Source organism: Bison bison, unplaced genomic scaffold (genome assembly GCF_000754665.1).
Source record: "Bison bison bison isolate TAMUID 2011002044 unplaced genomic scaffold, Bison_UMD1.0 scf7180017864203, whole genome shotgun sequence".
Taxonomy (NCBI): Eukaryota; Metazoa; Chordata; class Mammalia; order Artiodactyla; family Bovidae; genus Bison; species Bison bison.
The window spans coordinates 7,388,953-7,409,290 of NW_011494775.1; the positions used below are offsets into that span (position 1 = coordinate 7,388,953).

Sequence of the window (20,338 nt, forward strand, 5' to 3'; positions counted from 1 at the left end):
ATGGGAGGTGGTGGGGGGGTGGCTGGTGGGCCTTCAAGGAGATGCTACTGGGAAGTCCATGAGGTCCAATGTTAACGCCCGGGTGGAGGGACCAACGTGCCCTTGAGAGCAGCGACATCTTGTGTCCATCACATCATACTGCAGCCTCTTCCCTGCGCTCATGGAGCTCTGTTTCTGCTGCGGGGAGTCCAGGCAGCATCTGGCTCCAGGGGAACCTCAATCCTAATGGGCTAACAAGACAACAGTTGTGTTAAAAATGCACTATGTGAGGTCATGGTAAATGCCGTTCAACAACAGCAACAAATTTAGGTAGGAAAACAAGGAAGCTGTACTTGAGAAGGGTGACCAGGAAGGCTTCTTGGAGGAGGTGATATCTAAGGTGCCTTTTGGGGAACTCATTCACATGAAAACCAAGGGAAGGATGAGTGCACAGGTTGGTGGAATAGGGGAGAAACTTCATATTCTATTACAAGCTAATCACTGCAGGATGTTGCCTCTAAACTTAAATTACACACAATGGCCCATCTCTGGGAGCGCAGCATCCCAGGTAATGAGAATTAAGCCAAAATACCTCCGTTTAGCTCACAGAAAACTGCCTGACCAGGCCCAGCTATGAACAGCTGCAAGAGGAAGAAGTCGGAGGCTGCCGGGAACCAGGAAATGCTTGCTGTTACTCCCTCCCCTTTAGTAGAAAAGAAGCTTGAATCCTAACTCAGGTAAGATGGTTCTTGGGGCACAGTCCACTGTCTTCTCTAGCTTTCCAGATACAGTCGCTACTCCTTGCCCCAACCCTTCATATTTTCCTGTTGTGCTGCGAGTAGTAGGAGCTTGGCCTTGGGCCGCAAAAAGTTGGATGAGGGGCACGGAGGGGGCCCCTGCAGGGTGATGGAGGCAGGGTGGCGGGTGGCAGGGACCCTGCAGACCTTCCTGAGCCACTTCGACAAACTCCCTCAGGACCCAGGACTGGATGGGGAGGGTGGGCTTCAGTGATGCCTTGTCGGGTGCAGACAGCCCCAAGTTGCCACTTGAACTCACAGTCTGTTACTTCCTGTGTGTCTGGCCCCTGGGCCGGTCTCAGCGGGACTGCTGTCTGTCTGGACACACCATATCTGCTGGGGCTGGAGTGTTGGATGTGGCTTCTTCCCTCACTGTCGGGCTCCGAGCTGGGAGGAGGGAGTCTCACTGGGCACTGACCCACACCTTCCAGATCCAGACCTCGGTGTGCTGCTTGGACTTCCGCCCAGCGTGGTGGATGCAGGGTAGTCAGCCTTCCTCCCTGGTGACCCTTACAGTGGGCAGAGGCAGGAGTCAGTCCCAGGGCCTCACTTTGGCTCCATCCTGCTGGTCAAAGCACCCCCACTTGGATTGGGAGTGGGGGCAGGGAGCTGCCAGATGGCCACATGTCAGGCAGCATCCCTCGATTCTGGTCCATATTCTGCTTCCGGTCCATATTCTGCCTCCCGACGCCTGGCTTCCCTATTTTGAAATGAGTGATGTATTCAGTGCTCCCCAAATCAGGGGTGCCTTTCTCTGCTTGTGCTGTGCTAAGTCGCTTCAGCTGTGTTGGACTCTTTGTGACCCTATGGACCCCTATGGACGCTATGGACCCTATGGGACCCAGAGGAGCCCATGCCAGGCTCCTCTGTCTGTGGGATTCTCTGGGGCAAGAGTACTGAAGCGGATTGCCATGCCGTTCTCCAGGGGCCCTTTTTCTGTGGTTCCTGCTTAATGTGGAGTGGTTTCAAAATAAACTGGGTGGAGGGAGTTGGAGAGACAGGAGAGTGGTCACCCAACTGCTTGCCTCTCTCCTCTTCTCTCCTTCCCCTCCCCTTATGTGACCCTCGTTTTTTTTTTTGAGAGGGATTTCAAGCAATTGCTCATTTTTAAAATTTTATTTTATTAAAGTATAATTGATTTATAATGTTGTGTTAATTTCTGCTGTACAGCAAAGTGACTCAGCTATTCATGTATATTCTCTTTCATATTCTTTCCCATTACACTTTTTCACAGAATATTGAATATAGTTCCCTGTGCTATATAGTAAGGCCTTGTTGTTTATCCATCATGTGTATGATAGTTTGCATCTTCTAATCCCAAACTCTCAGTCCATCCCTCCCCCACCCCGTCTTGGCAACCACATGCCTGTGAGTCCATTTCTGTTTCATAGACAAGTTCATTTGTGTATATGTGACCCTCTCTTATCTATTCACCCATCCATCCCACCATCCACTCATTCATACTGTAAAGAACACCCACAAACGAGAACATTACCAGTAATGTCCCCGTCTATAATCCCCACCCTGAATCCTTCACACCATCACTGTCCTCTTCCTCTTTTTTTTTCTTATAATGAAAAGAATTTTTATGTTTTTTAAGAATGTACTTCCAAGGAGGAATACAAGCTCTTTAAAACAATTTTTGACTGTGCTGGTCTTCATTGCTGCACTGGCTTTTCTCTAGTTGTGGTGAGCGGGGGCTCCTCTTGGTTTCGTGCTTGGGCTTCTCATTGCAGTGACTTCTCTTGTTGTGGACGGTGGGCTCCAGGGTGCGCTGGCTTTGGTAGTTGAGGCATGTGGGCTCAGTGGTTGCAGCTCCTGGGCTCTAGAGCATAGGCTCAGTAATTGTGGCACACGGGCTTAGCTGCTCTGTGGCACGGGGATCTTCCCGGACCAGGGATCAACTCCCCTGTCCCCTGAGAAGGCAGGCAGATTTCCAACCACTGGACCACCAAGAGAGTCCCCCCCAAGTTCCCAAGAGAATTAATGTGTCAAGTAACGGGAAGCCCAGACAGAGGGCTCCAGGGTTGCCAGGTTCGGAGGCTCAACAACATTTCAGGCTCAAATCCTGCTGGTCTCAGGGTTACAGTGTGACAGGGAAAAACAAATCTAACTCCACATTACATCTGCTTCTTTGTTTAACCCCATGCTCTGCGGCCTGTGCCAGCAAGTCTGCAACAACAACCACACCCCTCCCTTACCTGGCCTTAAAAAGGTTTTACTGAATCCCTCTGGGGAGTTCAGGGTGCTGGGGTGGAAGCCACCCCTCTCCTTGTATGGCCTGTGATAAACGTTTCTCTGCTTCAGGCTCTAACGTTATGGTTTGTTTGGCCTCACCGTGCATCAGGCACATGGACTTGTGACCGGGAACAAGATGGCTGCCTGAGCTCCAGACATCACACATAGTCCCAGAAACAACCAAGAAGAGAGAGAGTCTCTTCTTCCTGTCCCCTTTCAAGACAGAGGATGCCATCCCTCAAAGCCCCTGCAGACACCCTCTCCAGTCCCATTTCTGAGCCTGTCCCAGGGAGGGTGTGGGACCCCTGTTGAACTGTTACCACCAGCGGCAACTCCCCCATCTGAGCACAAATAGGCCTGACTAAGAGGAAGTGTAGGGTGGGCTGGGTGTGCTCCCGCAGAAGCCCTTCCCCAAGACGCACCCCCAGGCCCCAGTGAATGGGGTGCTCTCAGCCCCTGGCCTGGGAAGGCCACTTTCTACGAGGCAGACATAGACACTGAAGAAGAAAGGAGTAAGTGAGTGACATCATCTCAGGCCATGCCAAACACCACAGAAAAGTCATGCCAGATGCCAAGATGCAGAGAGGCCCAGGGATCGGTCTGCCTTCCAGAGGAGGCGCCCCCCAGGATGAGTGTGGGCAGAGGAGTGCACACACGTTTAGGGGACAGTACGGCAGAGCAGCAGAAAGGGACCAGCAGGTGAGGCTGGAGGGCTGGGTGGCCCCGGGAGCCCCAGTTACATCTGGGGGGGGGGAGGCACCTGCAGACAGGCGTGCTGGGGGTGGAATGTGGGCCGAGAATGCGGGCAGGCCATTCTCCGGTTGCTGGGTGACCACAGACACATTTGGGTGTTGCGGGAGCAAGGCTGGGGAGGGCCTGGCACATGGGGGACCACCAGCAAAACTCGTTCTATAACCACCACACATCGGAGGCCGAGGGCCAGCCAGAGAGGGGGCAGGATGATGTCTCATTGGGCCTCCAGGGCACAATATATGAGAATGTAGGGTCCAAGGACCCCAAGTTCCAGGGTCTGGATGATAGGGACCTGAAACTGGAAGACCAAGAAGAGGAGATTCCCCCAGAGGAGGTGGCTGGGGAAGAATCTGTGGATGCCCAGAACCCAGAAGAGGCCCTCTTGGAGCTTGAGAGGGTTCTGGAGAAAGACATGGAGGAGGGCGTGCCTGAGATGAGGTGGGCCGGGGAGCGGGCGCCCAGGCTGGGGTGTGGCAGCGGTGTCCCTGGGGGTGGCTGCACTGGCCTGGGGGCTCTGGACCTGTGGCCTCACTCTTAAGCATGAAGGGGTCAGCTCCTTGCTGCCCCGAGGAGGATGTTGGCAAACCGCCCCTGTCCATGTGGCAGGAGACTTGGAGCGGGCAGAAGTCAGATGGCAGAGTTGAGAGGTTGTGAGCAGCCATCCACAGACAGAAAATGAAGCTCTAAAGCTGAAATCTTTCCAAGTACCACAAATCACCAGAAATGTTTTTGGGTGAGAGGAGGACACTGGAAAATGAGTGGGTGCTCCCTCCTACCTGTGGGACCCTGTGCCCTGGGATATGCCTGGGTTCCTTGGCTGGAAGCCCTCAGCCCCTACTCCTGGGTCAGCACACATCTCCTTGGACACAGACGGGGCCTTTGCCCTCCAGGCACATTGATTTCCAGCTCCCACAGAGCTGGTGTGACGAGTACACAGATGGCATGTGATGTGGCTGGTCAGGCAGGGGAATGGGGGCGTGGGTGGGGCTTGGGGAGTTCGTAGGAGCCAGGAGGGGAGACGGGATGTCTGGGGCTCTTGGGGGCTTCCTGGGGGCACTCGCCCTGGCTCAGCGTCGCCTTTGGGGCCCAGCAGTGGGGAATTGAGGGACTGGCTGGTGGCAGAGCTACAATTTCAGACCAGGTCTTGGTGGTGCAGGGTTCTCCTCTAGAGGACGGGACGGGAGCAGAAGGGTGGGGCTGCCGGCTCGGGGAGCAAGGGCTCGACCTCACCATCCACCTCCCCCCAGGCGGCTCTCCATCTCCCAGAGGATCCCTCGCACCTCCACGAGCCCAGAGAGAAAGAAGAGGAGGCGGCTCTTTGAGCTGGCGAAGCCCAAGACCAACTGGCAAATCTTAAAAGACAGGTGAGGCAACGGGCTGGCGGGCAGCTGGCCTGGTGGGTGTGGTGGTGGTGGGGGGCAGTCTGAGAGGGGATGTGCAGCAGCCCCAGACCGACCTGGTCCAGCAGAGCCCAGTGCGGAGGCTGGCAGGCCTGTCTCCCGCAGGATGGGGTGCTGCTGCAGGGGCCATGCCTGGGTGTCCCCGCGCATGCGGAGCCTGCAGTTCTGTATCTACTGGTGAGTCTGGGGCCCCCTCCTCTCCTGGGTGGGGGAGCGCTGAGGGCTCTGCACTGGGCCCTACCCCAGGATTCTCAGTTCCACCCGGAGCTCTGGACCCCAGCCCCTGCCTGAGGTGGGTCTGTGCCAGTACCGCCTGGGCTCTCTTCTCAGTTATGCCTCTTTTTTTCCCAGCTCCCTCTTTCTCTGAATACCAGCCTTGCTAAATAGTTTATGCTCTCCCGTGCCCCTAAGGCCTCCCTGTCTTGTTCCTCTCTGACCGGCCTCTGCTGCCATCCACTTGCTATCTCCCTTTCTCCCCCTCTAGTTGCACTCCTCCCACTGTTTGTGTTCATGGGGTGCCCTGAGCTCTGCTTCTGAGTGGGGTACACCCGCTGGGGCTGGCTCCCCTCATGAGCCCTGCTGGCTATGTTCCAGGCCATCCGTGTACTGGACAGAGAGATTTCTCGAGGACACCACCCTCACCATCACAGTGCCCGGTAGGTCCACCTGTCCTTTGCCTGTGCTTCTTTGTGGGGGTGCTGGAGTGGGGACTGGGGCTGGCCTGGTGCCTATGGCCCGGTTGCCCCTATCTCACCCTGACCTGTGCCTGGCTCTGATAGGGTAGACTTTGGGGCCTCCCAGGCCCAAGCCTCTCAGGGTCCCTGTGGGACTGCCCCTCCCCTGTCTTTCAGGAGTGTCCCCCCAGTCTTCCAAGGAGGGTGTCTCCTCTCCTAGCTGGAGGTTGGTCCTGGGGGAGGGGTGGGAGCAAACTCTCCAGGGGAAATCGCAGTTTGCATCTCAGCCAAAGTGGTGTCAGTATGAACCTCACAAAAGACCCCTTCCTTTCCAGAGCTTGTATCTGGAGAGACACTCAGAGCCTCAGGGCAAGTTCTCACTCAGGTTTAGAATTCTCCCCACCCCCAGTTAGCACGGAGGCCCCTTCAAGCCCAGGCCCATCCTGACTTCAGGCCCAAATCCACAGTAGGGCCAAGGAGCCGAGGGGCCTGAGCAACCCCCCTCATGTGTCCTGTGGTCCCCAGTGGGGGTGTCTGGTATGAGCTGTCACCTGGTATGAAGCCAGGTCAGGAGGAAGAGAGCCCTAGGTGGGAGGGGAGGGCAGCTTTCTAGGGCAGCTGCTTCTCCTTTTGTGCAGAGGTGTCCCGCCGGGTGGAGGAGCTGGCCCGACCCAAGAGGTTCTACTCGGAGTATTACAACAACAACAGGTAGGGGGTTATGGGCAGAGACCTCTCTCCATCAGGGTGTTGTAGCAGGGGAGGGCCCAGGTCTGGGGGCCAGGTGACCATCCGCGCGGCCTGGGCCTTGGGCACCAAGCCTTTGAGGCCCAGTGGCCCAGACGGGATGGGATGCTGGTGGGTCTCAAGGCAGGTGCTCGAGTCCCCTAGGCAGCAGGTGGCTGTGAGATTTACAGTTTTAGGTGCCTGCCTCCTGGTGCGACTCTGTCTTAGCACATGGGGCTTCCATGATGGCCAATGGGGGGTCTGAAGTTATTCCACACAGACTCTGCTTTTATCTCTCATTCACACATGGAAAGATAAGTGACTGAGGGAAGTCCCACTTATGGGTGTTAACCGGTTCAGCCACTGGCTCTGTGCCGGTCTTGTGACAACAGCTTTTCCCCTTAATGCTGGTCAGAGCATAATATGGAGGTACCTCTGAGGGACCAGTAATCCAGGGTGACCTCTGTGGGACCTGTGATCTGGAGTGACCTCCATACAAACAGTTTTGTCGTGCTCGCCCCGGAGGGGAGGGCACTGGGCCTTCTGTTGGGCTGACAGCATTTATCTGCTTCATTCCAGCCTCACCCTAGATTACAGGTCACACAGAGGTCACCCCAGATTACAGAACTGCATGCCAGGCTCATAGAGGTGAAAATAAAAGAGGAATTGGCCTCGGATCAATGAAATAAGGCTGTTTCTGGGGCAGAGGCAGAGTTGAGACATGAGTTTGAGGGGCAGGCAGGGCTCACTTCATCCCTTTGGTCCACCTCCTTACCCCATCCTGATGGCGGGGGCTGTGGGGGTGGCAGGGAGGGTATGACCCAGGAGAGCATTGCTCCATCCTTGAAAGGAAGGTGGGGCTCTGTTAGGGGTCTTTTAAGGACTCATCTTGGAGGGATTAGAAAACCCTCTTCTGCACCAGGCTCCCTGAACCCCAGAATCAGAGAGGAGTCGCATATGTGTGCACAGACACATCTTCCTGCAGGGCCAGGGTCTCAGATACACACAGACACGGCCCCCGGGTTGGCTGGGGTCTCAGACTTAGGCTCTCCCTTAGGACCACTTCTATCTGGCCCATTCCGCGGTCTACCTTGGAGTATCGAGCGTCCAACCGCCTACGGGAACTGGCCACCCCTAAGGTCCGAAACAACATCTGGAGCATAAACATGTCCGAGGTGGGTGCCCTTCCGTCCCTGGAGCTCCCTGGCTCCCTCTGGGGGGCCCGCCTGCCCCCCACCCCCACCCAGGGGCTCAGAGGACACACAAGGACAAGAGGGAACAGGCGTGTGGCTGCTTCTCTTAGCCATGGGGAGTCCCAGTGTAGGTTCAAGAAGCCCTGCCCCTTCACTTTCCCCGCCCCTCCACTTCCCCCACTCCCTTTACTCCCCCTCCACGCCCACCCCCCACCCTTTACTTTCCTCCCACCCCTTGAAGGGGGGCAGGGACCACGCTCCGCTGCCGGTCAGGTCAGCGCGGAGGGGAGCCCCAAGCCATCTGCTTGAATGAGTGCATGACAACCGGTTCAGAGGTGACACCAGAGTTCAGTCCATCCTGAATCTGGCCCTTATTTCTCCCCATGTCATGTGGGGCCTTAGTTCCCTGACCAGGGATCGAACCTGGGCCTCCTGCATTGGGAAAAGTGAAAGTAAGAGTCTTAGTTGCTCAGTTGTGTCCGACCATTTGTGACCCCCCATGAATTGTAGCCTACTGAGCGACTGATCTGATCTGATCTGAGGCTCCTTTGTCCTTAGAATTCTCCAGGCGAGAATACTGGAGTTGGTTGCCATTTCCTTTTCCAGGGGATCTTCTCGACCCAAGGATCGAAGCCAGGTCTCCTGCATTGTAGGCAGATTCTTTTACCATCTGAGCCACCTGCATTAGAAGGGGGAGTCTTAACCCCTGGACCACCTGGGAAGTCCTGGGCCATGTGGTTTAACATACATTGAAGAGCTTGTCCCTGGGTGTTTTTGTGTGGTTGTTTGATAGACCAACCCTCCCCGCCCGCTCCTAACTTGAAGAATTTTACAACTGAATTCAGACATCACACGGTTTGTGATGGTTTAAAACCATACCAACAATGGGGAGCAGTTTTTCAGAGCTATCCTTTGGGCTGCAGTCCTCATTTTGCCCCAAATAAAGCTAACTCACAACTCTCAAAAAGATAAAAAAATAAAAATAAAGTAATAAACATACCAACAATGGTCCAACTAGAAGAATTTAACAATAATACCTTAGTGTTCAAATCCCCAATCCATGTTCCATTTCCCCGGTTGTCTCAAAGAAGGCTTCACAGTCAGTTGGATTGGACAAGGATCCAGAGGAGAGTCTGGCCTCAGCTTTTCCCAGCAGGTGTACCTGCTGTTTTCCCGACCCCCCGCCCTGCCTCTGCTGGTTCAGCCTTTAAGCCCTTTTATGCTCCAGCACCCTCTGTGGCTCCCCAGTGCCTGAGAAAGCTGGCAAGATAGGCCCTTCTCCACCCTTACTCTCCCTTGTGCCTCCTGGGGGACTAAATGAAGGTCCCTCAACAGGTCTCCGGCCCTGGCATGCACAGGGCATGGAGTGGTCATCAATATTATTTGAATGTGTGGATGAATGAATTTTCCCTGCCTGTCACCCCTCCAGGCTGGCGGTCCCCTGAGGGTAGGACTGCAGGCTGATTTATCCACCTCAGCTGGTGACTGGAGCTGTGTGGACCATTGACGGGGGAGAGAAGGAGGGGAAGAAAGGAGTGGGGATGGAATGGGTGGTTGAGAGGGACATAAAATTGTAAACACCAGGATGTCTTTGGTACGAGTAGTATATGTAATTTCTAAGCAGCACAAGTTCAGGAGGAAAGAGACACACATTTTAATGATGGCCCTAAGGATCATTTCAGCCAATCCTCTGCCTCTGGGCAGTACCCAGCAGGGTGCACCCAGTGGAGAGCTTCTGTAAAATGTTAAATGTTTCACACAAAGTGCTTGCGCAATTTACCCTCCTACCAGCCATTCATCGGGTCTCTGTCCTCCCACCTTCCTGCCAGGGCTGGATAAAGCCAGACTTGGTCACTTTTGTCAAATTTGTTGGCATGGAGTGATATTTTGCTGTTTTAATTTACATTTCCCTGGTGCACAGAAAGGATTATTGATCCTTTGGGCTTACTTTCCTTCATGATTAGCTATTTCCTACTGATTTTTCATGTTATTGGCTTAGAGAACCTCTTTATATGTGATGCCTACTAATCCTTTGCCATGAAATTAAAAGATGCTTACTCCTTGGAAGGAAAGTTATGACCAACCTAGATAGCATATTCAAAAGCAGAGACATTACTTTGCCAACAAAGATCCGTCTAGTCAAGGCTATGGTTTTTCCTGTGGTCATGTATGGATGTGAGAGTTGGACTGTGAGGAGGCTGAGTACCGAAGAATTGATGCTTTTGAACTGTGGTGTTGGAGAAGACTCTTGAGAATCCTTTGGACTGCAAGGAGATCCAACCAGTCCATTCTGAAGGAGATCAGCCCTGGGATTTCTTTGGAAGGAATGATGCTAAAGCTGAAACTCCAGTGCTTTGGCCACCTCATGCGAAGAGTTGACTCATTGGAAAAGACTCTGATGCTGGGAGGGATTGGTGGCAGGAGGAGAAGGGGATGACAGAGGATGAAATGGCTGGATGGCATCACTGACTCAATGGACGTGAGTCTGGGTGAACTCTGGGAGTTGGTGATGGACAGGGAGGCCTAGCGTGCTGCGATTCATGGGGTCGCAAAGAGTCGGACACGACTGAGCGACTGATCTGATCTGAATCCTTTGCTGAACACACTGCAGTCTAACTTCCTAGCCAGTCTTTTGTCTTTCAGCGTTGCTTACGGGATCTTTTGACCCAGGGGTGTGTGAAACAGCTCAGGCTGCTTTACTCTTTCCCTCTAACTCTGTTTCTAGGTGTCCCAAGTGTCCAGGGCAGCCCAGATGGCCATTCCCAGTTCGAGGATCATCCGACTGGCAAAGCCCAAGGCTCCAGCCACCCTGCTGGAAGAGTGGGACCCCGTGCCAAAACCCAAGCCACACGTGTCAGACTATAACCGCCTTCTTCACCTGGCCAGTAAGTGGGTCCCGGGAGGTGCCCGATGTCTCATGAAGCACCCTTCCACACTGGATGCAGTTGGGAGCAGCCGGTCCACTTGGAGCTGGTTCTACAAGATTCGTGTTCCCCTGACTCCCACTAACCTGCAGACCCACTGTCTGAATCCCTGTGGGCAGTTCATACTGCATCTGCTCGCATTCCCTGGGGGCTGGCAGAGGGTATCACTCCCCCTGGGATGGAGGTTGTGGGCCTGAGCCGAGTGCGTCATCTGAGTGGGTCTTCCAGCATGGCACGTAGGCACAAAAGGGAAACCTGGGATGCAGGCCAGTGCCTGGAGAGCCAAGCTGGGACCTAAGGGTGCTGGCCAGAGTCTCTGCCTGTCCTTGAAAACAAAGGAAGACCTGGCTCCCCCACAACAGAAGTAATATGCAGTAATTGTAGGGAATCTGAAAAATGTAGCAAGGCATGAAGAAAGGGATCTCACCACCTAAAGGTGGTCAGGGGCTTTGGGAAACTCAAGTGTGCCCCAGCTCCTGGTACAGGATCACCAGGGAGCTTGACTGGCCATTTCGGTTTACTCTGCTGTGTCTTTTTCTCAGTTTCCTATTTCCTGTTTTTATTGGGGGATTGGGGGAGGGAATTAATTTGCAGCAGCTCTTTATGTAAGATGATCACTAACCCTTTGTCGAGCACTTTGCAAAGTAACTTCTTCCCATTCATTTTTCTTTCGAGCTTGCTTATAGTTTCTTTTGTTTGTTGATTCATTCATCTGTTCCCTTGGTGGTGGTTTAGTCGCTCAGTTGCGTCCTCAACTCTTTGTGCCCCCATGGACTGTAGCCAGGCTCCTCTGTCCATGGGATTCTCCAGGCAAGAGCACTGGAGTGGGTTGCCATTTCCTCCTCCAGGTGATCTTCCCGACCCAAGGATTGAACCCGCATTGCAGGCAGATTCTTTACCACTGAGCCACCAGGGAAGCCCCTTAATATTCGTTAAAGTAGTCATTGAATTTGTTAAAAATTGTTTAAATGAACAGAGACACAAGCACACACGCACTTCTGCCTCTCTCTCACACACACACACATGCATGGACACACACATCTGGAACATAAGCACACGTACATTTGTACATACACATGTGTGTGTATTCATCCAGGCTTCACAGGAGCATGTTATCAACGCACATCCCTCTGTGTGTGTGTATGTATGGATAAGACTGGCGTAGGGCTGTGTATTTCCAACTGCAGACTCCCACCCACTGATGGTTCTGACCAGCATTTAAAAAGTGAAGAGAGGAAACACACAGTGCAGGGTCCCTGGGCAACACTGGTCCATGCAGTACGGGTTCTGTGTGGCTGTGGACAGGTTGCACTGTTAACTTGTGACCGATAGATTTTCAGAGCCCAGATGTTACAACAGGGGGAGCCCCTGAGTCTCCCTGAGGACTCCAGGAAGGTGGGCTCTGGCAGGTCCTCCCAAGGCCCCCCAAGTACCCTCTTTGGGGGCCTCAGCACAGGCTCCCATTGTTTTCACTGAGTGCCTCTCCCCGGAGCTGCAGCTCCTCTGCTGAGTGGAGACGGCCTTTTTGCATTTGCAGAGTCTTGGGGCAAAGAGGGGTTTGGAAAGGAAACCCTCAAAACTGAAGGGCCTAGAGACAGGAGTGCTCACCAGTAGTCACCAGCGGTTACTCGCTCCTGGCCCTCATGTGGGCCAAGCCCTGAGGCTCCCACTGTGGGGGAAGGGGTGGTGAAGAGGTAGGGGGTCCAAACAGGAGCAGGGCCAGGGGTCCTGGCCAGTGAGCGGTGGGCCAGGCTAAGCTACGGGTCTACTCTGAGACCCGTCTGTCCATGACTGAAATGGACTGAATGTCAATCAACCTATTGATTTAATTCAATTAATGGATTTTATTAAAATTAAATAAGATAAAATCCCAGTCCATATGGGGTGCTGGTCATGTGTAGCTGGTGGACCCTATGGGGAGGACCCAGCTGGGGCCACAGGTGCATGGGCAGTGGGGCTGATGGAGCCCCTGCCTCACCCCCAGCTACCAGGGCACCTATGTCTGCCCCTCCAGTCCCTGTCTGGGCCTGTGACCATTTGAGACATTGTTCTTTATGCTCACCCTTCAAAACACACAGTTCAGTACTTCCCAGTACACTCACAGACAGCCATGGGCACATTACTACAACCCATTTTATTTATTAAAAAAAATTATATATTATTTTATTTATTAAAAAAATTTTATTGAAGTGTAGTTGAATTACAATATTGTGTTAATTTCTGCTGAACAGCAAAGTGACTCAGTTATACACATTCTTTTTCATATTTTTTTCCATTATCTTTTATCACAGGAATTTTCAACTCTTAATTTTGTATTGGGATATAACTGATTAACAATATTGTGATAGTTTCAGGTGAACAGTGAAGGGACTCAGGCATACACATACATGTATCTGTTCTCTCCCAAACTCCCTCCCATCCTGGCTGCCACATACCATTGACTTATAGAACATAACAGCAGAACTCCAGGTATCACTGGATATTGACTATAGTCCCCTGTGCTCTACAGTGCGACCTTGTCGTTTGTCCATCCTGTGTATAATATAGTTTGCATCTGCTTACCCCAAGCCCCCAATCCTTCCCTTCCCTCCCACCTCCCCCACTGGCACCCACCAGTCTGTTCCCTATGTCCCACAAAATCAAGTCCAGAACATTCCACCACTCCACAGTGACGCCCCATCTCCATCGGCTGGCCCCCTCAGCCCCTCCCCAGCCCCTGACCACCAGGAACCCACTCACTTTGTGGGTCAGCCTGTTCTGGACGTTTCCCACCAGTGGAATCACACCCCATGTGTCCTTCTGTGTCTGCTTCTCTCACAGAGCATCGTGTTCTCAGGATCCGTCCATGTGGTAGCGAGTGTCAGGGCTTCTCTTCACAGCTGAGTGATGCTCGTGTGTATGGAGAGACACGTGTGTTTATCCATCATCTGCCGAGGGACAGGACACTGAACTTGGGAGCTCTGACTCAGAAGATCGCTCTCCGTGGGGAGGGGGGCTCGGGCTGCTGACACTGCGCCCTCTCTCCCGCCCCCTCCAGTGCCCAAGGTCCAGTCGGACAAGTGTGTTCCTGACCGCGACCCGCGCTGGGAGGTGCTGGAGGTCACCAAGAAGGCAGTGGCTAGTCCCCGCATCCTGTCTCTGGCAAAACCCCGAGTGCGGAAGGACCTGAATGAGGGCTACGACCCCTCCCACGTGTCCCCTGCCGCCCTGGTGGCGCAGGCGTCCCCTCGCCTGTACGAGCTCGCTACCCCCAAGACCATCACCAAGAAAGCATGAGCCTCAGGCCTGGCCCCTGAGCCCGTTCCCAGTAAACACCCAAGTGCAACCTGACCCTGTGTGTGGCTCTGAGCGCCTTGGCCTGGAGGCGGGAGGACAGTGGCTGAAAAAGGAGAAAATAATAATAATGATGTTTATGTTTGCATCCAGCCTGCAATCCTGCAGCCTTTTTTCCCACTCATGTTCCCCTGCCATCGCCAGCCCCTCGGACAGCATACCTCCCACTCCCCATGTCAGAAATTCCCCTCCAAGTCCTTCTGGCCTGATTTGCTGATCTATAGTGTCCACAGCACCTCGAGCTCTGTGATGAGCCAGCAAATGCCTGCTGCACAATTTACTGATCTTTGCAGGGGGAACCTGTTGGGGACCATCAGTGTCTGAAGTCCCCATGTGAGGACCACTGTGCTGAGGTGGAGACTCAGGGTCACAGAGTTGGTGAAAGACTCACAGTCCTCATCACCATGTGAGCTTCCTACAGCAGCTGGAATAAGTCACCTCAAACAGGGGGCTAGAAATCACACAGATTCATTCGCTGACAATCCTGAGGTCAGGAGTCTAGCTCAGGCCTCATGGGGCTGAATCCAGGCTTGGGCAGGGCTGGTCCTTCTGGAGGCTCCCAGGGAGCATGGGCTTTTCCAGCTTCTAGAGGCACTGCATCCCTGGCTTGTGGCCCCTCCCTCCATCCTCACAGCCAACAGCACAGCATCTCCTGTCTCTCTGCCTCTCACAGCCACTCCCTCTCATAAGGATCCTGTGATGATACTGGGACCCCTGGGGAATCCAGGGTAGTCCTCATCTTAGGGGTCTTAGCTTAATCCCACGTGCAAAGTCCCTTCTGCCTCATGACATGTTTATAGGCCCAGGGACCAGGAGGGGGGTGTCTCTGGGGCTGTTCTTCTGCTGAGCACAGTGGGAGAATCTCTTGTCTGCATCTGCAGTCCTAGACAGTCTTGTTTGCCTCTGGCTCCTGCTCATTCACTTGGGGACCAATTGCTGGGTCCTGAAGGGGTGGCATGCTGAGTGCTCTCACGTCTTCTCTCAAGCCCACCATGCATCAGGTCCCAAGCCATGATTTCCAGATGCTTTGAGGACACTACTTCACTCAGTAACATAAAGGACAGTTGTTGAGTATTATAGGTGCAGACCTGGACAGAGGTTCAGAAGAAAAAGGTTAAAAAGAAACCCACCCTCATCTTCTCTGAATTACCTGGCAGCACAGATGGATGGATGGATGGATGGATGCCTCGCTGAGCCTGTGGGTGCCACCGAGTGCAGGTTTCTCATGGGCTGGAAGGGTGATGGCCATGCACGCTCGTCTGGTGATGACGTGACCCCTGGTCTCTCCCTGTTGCTCTGGTGGGTACCATTGTCATGATGAAGACCAGAAGCATATCTACGCAGACTCACACCCTTAGTGAGTCAGGAGTCCCGCCTGGAATCCGGGTGGCCTGCATCCAGCAGGGTGGACTATGGGGTCAGCTGATTACCGCCCCAAAGACGTCTGGGTCCCAAGTCCTGAGCCTGGGAACATGGCATGCTGGACGGCAGAGGGGCTCCACAGACAGGGCCCAGGGAGGTTGTCGTGGGTTCCCTGGGTGGGTCCAATACCGTTGCATGTCCTAAGAGAGAAGCTGAGGAGACAGGGTGACACCAAAGCCATGCATTGTGCCCTGGCCTGAGGCAGGAGGGATGCAGCCCTGAAAGGCCCCATGGCCTCCCCTCAGGCCTTGGGAGGGAAGGAGGAGGCCCTGCAGACACTCCCGACCCCCAGGGGATTAGGGTCTGTTGTTTCAGCTACTAATGTGTGGTGAGTAGGAAACCAGTGCAGGTTAGAAATCTTAGACCCTTGGTACCTGCTGTGCTGGCAAAGAGTGCAGCTCCACCAACAGGGGTGGTCAACCTTAGGGACCTCGTGACGCAACGCAAAACAAGGCTTTAAACCAGCTGAGTGTCCAAAACGGCACACTCATTCTCTTGTCAAAGACCCCTTGTGTTTTAGCGTTCCTCTTCAAGCTGAGAAAAAAGCAACCTGCACACTGACATGTCCCGAAGAAATAAAATGTGACCTTAACTGCCCACATGTCAACCATTATATCGTGATTTGGTGAGCGGATAAAGAGGCGTGTATACTTCGTGAGTCCAGTGTGATCTGTGGTCTCCTTTGTTGAGAACAGAAAGGAAAATCTATCCGTCTGGGTTTTACCATCACTGACGCAGGTGAGCGTAGCCACCCCTGCAGTCAGCTTCCACAAGTTTAAGCCCCGCGTGAAGCTGCTCAGAGTCCAGGCTGTTCTCCTGGACCGGCAGCTGCTCGCTGAACCTGCAGGCTGAAGTGTCCAGGACTCAGTAAACCGGAAAGTGTTTGGGCGGAGGAGACTCTGTGTGACCCTCACTCTCAGGGTTGATGCTGGCTCACTGCAAAAGAGCCATCGGTTCTTGCCCTCTACTCTTCCCCAGTAGCATATTGGACACCTTCTGTGCTATTGGCTCGTCTTCTGGCATCATATCTTTTTGCCTTTTCATACTGTCCATGGGATTTTCCAGGCAGGAATACTGGAGGGGGCTGCCATTTCCTTCTCCAGTGGGTCATGTTTTGTCAGAAGCCTTCACTCGGAACTGTCCGTCTCATGTGGGCTTGTGTGGCACAGCTCAGAGCTTCATCGAGTTACAATACTTTGGCCACCTGATGTGAAGAGCCGACTCATTGGAGAAGACCCTGATGCTGGGAAAGATTTGAAGGCCAAAGGAGAAGCGGGTGGCAGAGGATGAGATGGTTAGAGAGCATCACTGACTCAATGGACATGAATTTGAGCAAACTCTGGGAGATAGTGAAGGACAGAGGGGCCTGAGGCACTGCAGTCCATGGGGTCGCAAACAGTTGAACATGACTGAGTGAACAACAACAACATGTCTGCTTAGGGTCAGGACCTGCCCTGTGATTCATCTGGATAGTGCAGAAATGGGCTTGTTCACGTTTCCTGACAGGACCAGCGTCAGGCTCAGTTCTTGCCCTTTACCTTACCACTTTCAACCTGTGTTACTTCTTTTATGCTTTTTTAAATGTTTCAAAATATGACTCAAGCTCTGTGTCAGGGGCTATAGGTTCCCAGGAACCAGACCATGAGACAGAGGCTGAGACGGGGAAGCATCGGGGGTTGGCCCTCGGGTCACCACTGGCAGCACTCTGAGCAGAGGCGACAGAGTCCCCACAGGTCCGGCGGGAGCTCTGGAGCCTCATGCTGTCCCCGTTGGCCTCTGTGCATTCCCAGCAGTGGGGAAACTTCTTGTGTGTGTGATGTGGGGGTGGGGTGGGGTATGGGGGGTGTGTGCTGGGGGCACAGATCTACCCACAGTACCCACCTCCCCGGAGCTGCTCAGGTCAGGGTGATGTCTGCTGGAAATGGTTCCTCCAGGGCTTCTTTTTCTGGGTGGGGCGGGGGAACTTGCAACAGAAAGATTAGGGGGCTTCCCTGGTGGCTCAGTGGTCAAGAATCTGCCTGTCAACGCAGGAGACATGAGTTCAATCCCTGGTCTGGGAACATCCCACATGCTGCAGATCAACTAAGCCTGTGACGATAACTACTGAGCCTGTGCTCTAGAGCCTGGGAGCTGCCACTGTTGAAGGCCTAGCCCCCTAGAGCCCGTGCTCTGCAACAAGAGAAGTCACCCCAATAAGAAGCCCACACAGCACAACTAGAGAGTAGCCCCTTTTGCTGCAACTAGAGAAAAGCCCACACAGCAGTGAAGACCCAGCACAGCCAAAAATGAATAAATAACACTAAAAAATAAGAAAGGTTAGTGGATGCACCGCTGCCCCCGAGCTGCGAGCACCCAGCACCCCTCCCCTCTGCCAGCTCTCCCTCCGCTGGGCTTAGCTGTGAGGGTAGCCCAGACCTTAGCCCACTGCTCAACTGTCAGGCCAGGCACAGTAGTGCCAGGAGAAGGGACTCAGAGGCCCTGCCCATCGCCCTGCTGGACGGTGCATCCTTTGTGCTGCTCCCAAGGCCGGGAACACCCTCTGCAGCTCTCTTTTCCCTCTCTGACGTCTCTGCCGAAGACACTGCTTTTTATTTTCCTAGTTTCCTTTCCTGTCCTCTTTATTTGAAATCATTCTGGTTTACAGAATAATTGCAAGAAAAAGCATAGTAAGAAAACCCCTGCAAACCTTGCCCCCAGACTCAGCCATGCAGTTTGCCTACCTGCTCTGTCATTTGCTCTCTCTTCCATGTCTGTGTTTTGTAGACAGAAAACACATCTTTCTGAAGATCTTGAGAGTGAGCTGCATATGTCGTGGCCCTTGACCCCGTCATCATCCACTGGGGCGACTCTAACAAAAAGGCCACGGACCAGGGGCTTATGAATAACAGCGATTGTGTTTCTCATCTGCAGATTGGAGTCCAGAATTGGGGTGCCAGCAGATGTGTGGTCTGGTGAGGATTTGCTTCCTGGTTCAAAGGCCATCTTCTGGCTGTGTCCTCATAGGGCAGAAGGGCTGAGGGAGCATTCTGGGGTCTCTCTCATCAGGGCAGTAATCCCTTCATGGGGGCTCTGCCTTTCTGATATAATCACATGCCAAGGGCCCACCTCCTCTAACACCAGCACACTGGGGATTGTGTTTTAATATACCAATTTTTAGGACACACAGATATTTTGCCTACAACTGCCCCTAAAGCCTTCAGTGTGAATTTTGTAAGAAGTACATCCTCTTACAGAACCACAGAGCAGCTACTGATTCCAAGAAGCTTAATACTGATACAGTGTATTATTTCACCTACATCTGAGTTTCAGCTTTGTCAGTTGACCTAGTGATTTCCCTCCAGCCCAGCATCAGGCAATGTGTTTAGTTCTCACATCTGGAACATTTCCACAGATCAGTCTTTTATGGTGTTGATATTTTTGAAGAATACTGTCCTTTTCCCCGTTTATGTTGTTGTTCAGTCACTAACTTGTGTCCGACTCTTTGTGACCCGCGGACTGCAGCACACCAGGCTCTTCTGTCCTTCACTATCTCCCGAGTTTGCTCAAATTTATGTCCATTGAGTCAGTGATGCCCTTTAACCATCTCATTCTCTGCTGCCTTCTTCTCCTTTTGCCTTCAACCTTTCCCAGCATCAGGGTCTTTTCCAATGAGTGAGCTCTTCACATCAGGTGGCCAAAGTATTGGATTGATTTCCTTTAGGATTGACTGGTTTGATCTCCTTGCAGTCCAAGGGACTCTCAAGAGTCTTCTCTAGCACCACAATTCAGAAGCATCAGTTCTTTGGCATTTAGCCTTCTTTATGGTCCAACTCTATATCTGTACATGATTACTAGAAAAACCATAGCTTTGACTATATGGATCTTTGTTGGCAAAGTGATGTCTACTTTTTAATATGCTATCTAGGTTTGTCATAGGTTTTCTTTCCAGGAGCAAGTGTCTTAATTTCATGGCTGCAGTCACTGTCTTCAGTGACTTTGGAGCCCAGGAAAATAAAATCTGCCACTGCTTCCGCTTTTCCCATTCTATTTGCTGTGAAGTGATGGGCTTGGATGCCACAATCTTAGTTTTTTTTGAATGTTGAGCTTTAAGCCAGCTTTTCCACTCTCCTCTTTCACACTCATCAAAAGGCTCTTTAGTTCCTCTTCACTTTCTGCCGTGTGTGTGTGTGTGTGCTTAGTCACTCAGTTGTGTCCAATTCTTTGCGACCCTTGGGACTGTAGCCTGCCATGCTCCTCTGTCCATGGGATTTCCCAGGCTAGAATACTGGGGTGGGTTGCCGTTTCCTCCTCCTGGGGATCTTCTGGACCCAGGGATTGAACCGTGTCTCCTGCACTGCCGGCATATTCTTTACTTGCTGAGCCATCGGGGAAGCCCATATTGAAGTGGTATCATCTGCGTATCTGAGGTTGTTGATATTTCTCCTGGCAATCTTGATTCCAGCTTGTGATTCATCCAGTCTGGCATTTCGCATGATGCACTCTGCATATAAGTGAAACAAGCAGGGTGATAATATACAGCCTTGTCCTACCCCTTTCCCAATGTTGAACCAGTCAGTTGTTCCATGTGTCTGGTTCTAACTGTTGTTAATAGAATGTTCCTTATTTGAGGTTTGTGTGAAGCCCCTCAAATATAGACACAGATTATGCATTCCTGGGCACAAGTGATGGTCTTTCTCAGGGCACACTTCCTCCCCTCACTTGTGGGGTTAATGTTTCTCACCTGGTGGGATGATTGCCTCATTTCTCTAATCTGCGGGAAGAGATTTTCACATTTTTATTTTTAAACTTTATTTTACTGAGGTATTGTTGATTTACAATGTTGTGTTTAATTTCTGCTATACAGCAACGTGATTCATTTATGCATAGATATACATTCTGTTCACACTTTCCCATTATGGTTTA

At 52.7% G+C, this 20,338-nt stretch overlaps 1 protein-coding gene across 1 annotated transcript; it reads left to right on the forward strand.

Annotated features, from left to right (window-relative positions):
- Positions 1 to 3,860: 3,860 nt before the first annotated feature.
- THEG (theg spermatid protein) lies at positions 3,861 to 14,011 on the forward strand. Its single transcript, XM_010844613.1, has 8 exons — positions 3,861 to 4,205; positions 5,015 to 5,131; positions 5,273 to 5,344; positions 5,762 to 5,823; positions 6,480 to 6,549; positions 7,622 to 7,739; positions 10,483 to 10,642; positions 13,719 to 14,011. Exons 1-8 carry the CDS (start codon positions 3,898 to 3,900, stop codon positions 13,955 to 13,957), a joined length of 1,146 nt encoding a protein of 381 aa, XP_010842915.1. The 5' UTR covers positions 3,861 to 3,897; the 3' UTR covers positions 13,958 to 14,011.
- Positions 14,012 to 20,338: the final 6,327 nt, after the last annotated feature.

Coding starts and splice junctions, on each gene's coding strand:
- THEG (XM_010844613.1), top strand. CDS start 3,898: ATGGGGGACCACCAGCAAAACTCGTTCTATAACCACCACACATCGGAG. Junction 4,206..5,014: donor GAGGGCGTGCCTGAGATGAG/GTGGGCCGGGGA, acceptor ACCTCCCCCCAG/GCGGCTCTCCATCTCCCAGA. Junction 5,345..5,761: donor CTGCAGTTCTGTATCTACTG/GTGAGTCTGGGG, acceptor GCTATGTTCCAG/GCCATCCGTGTACTGGACAG.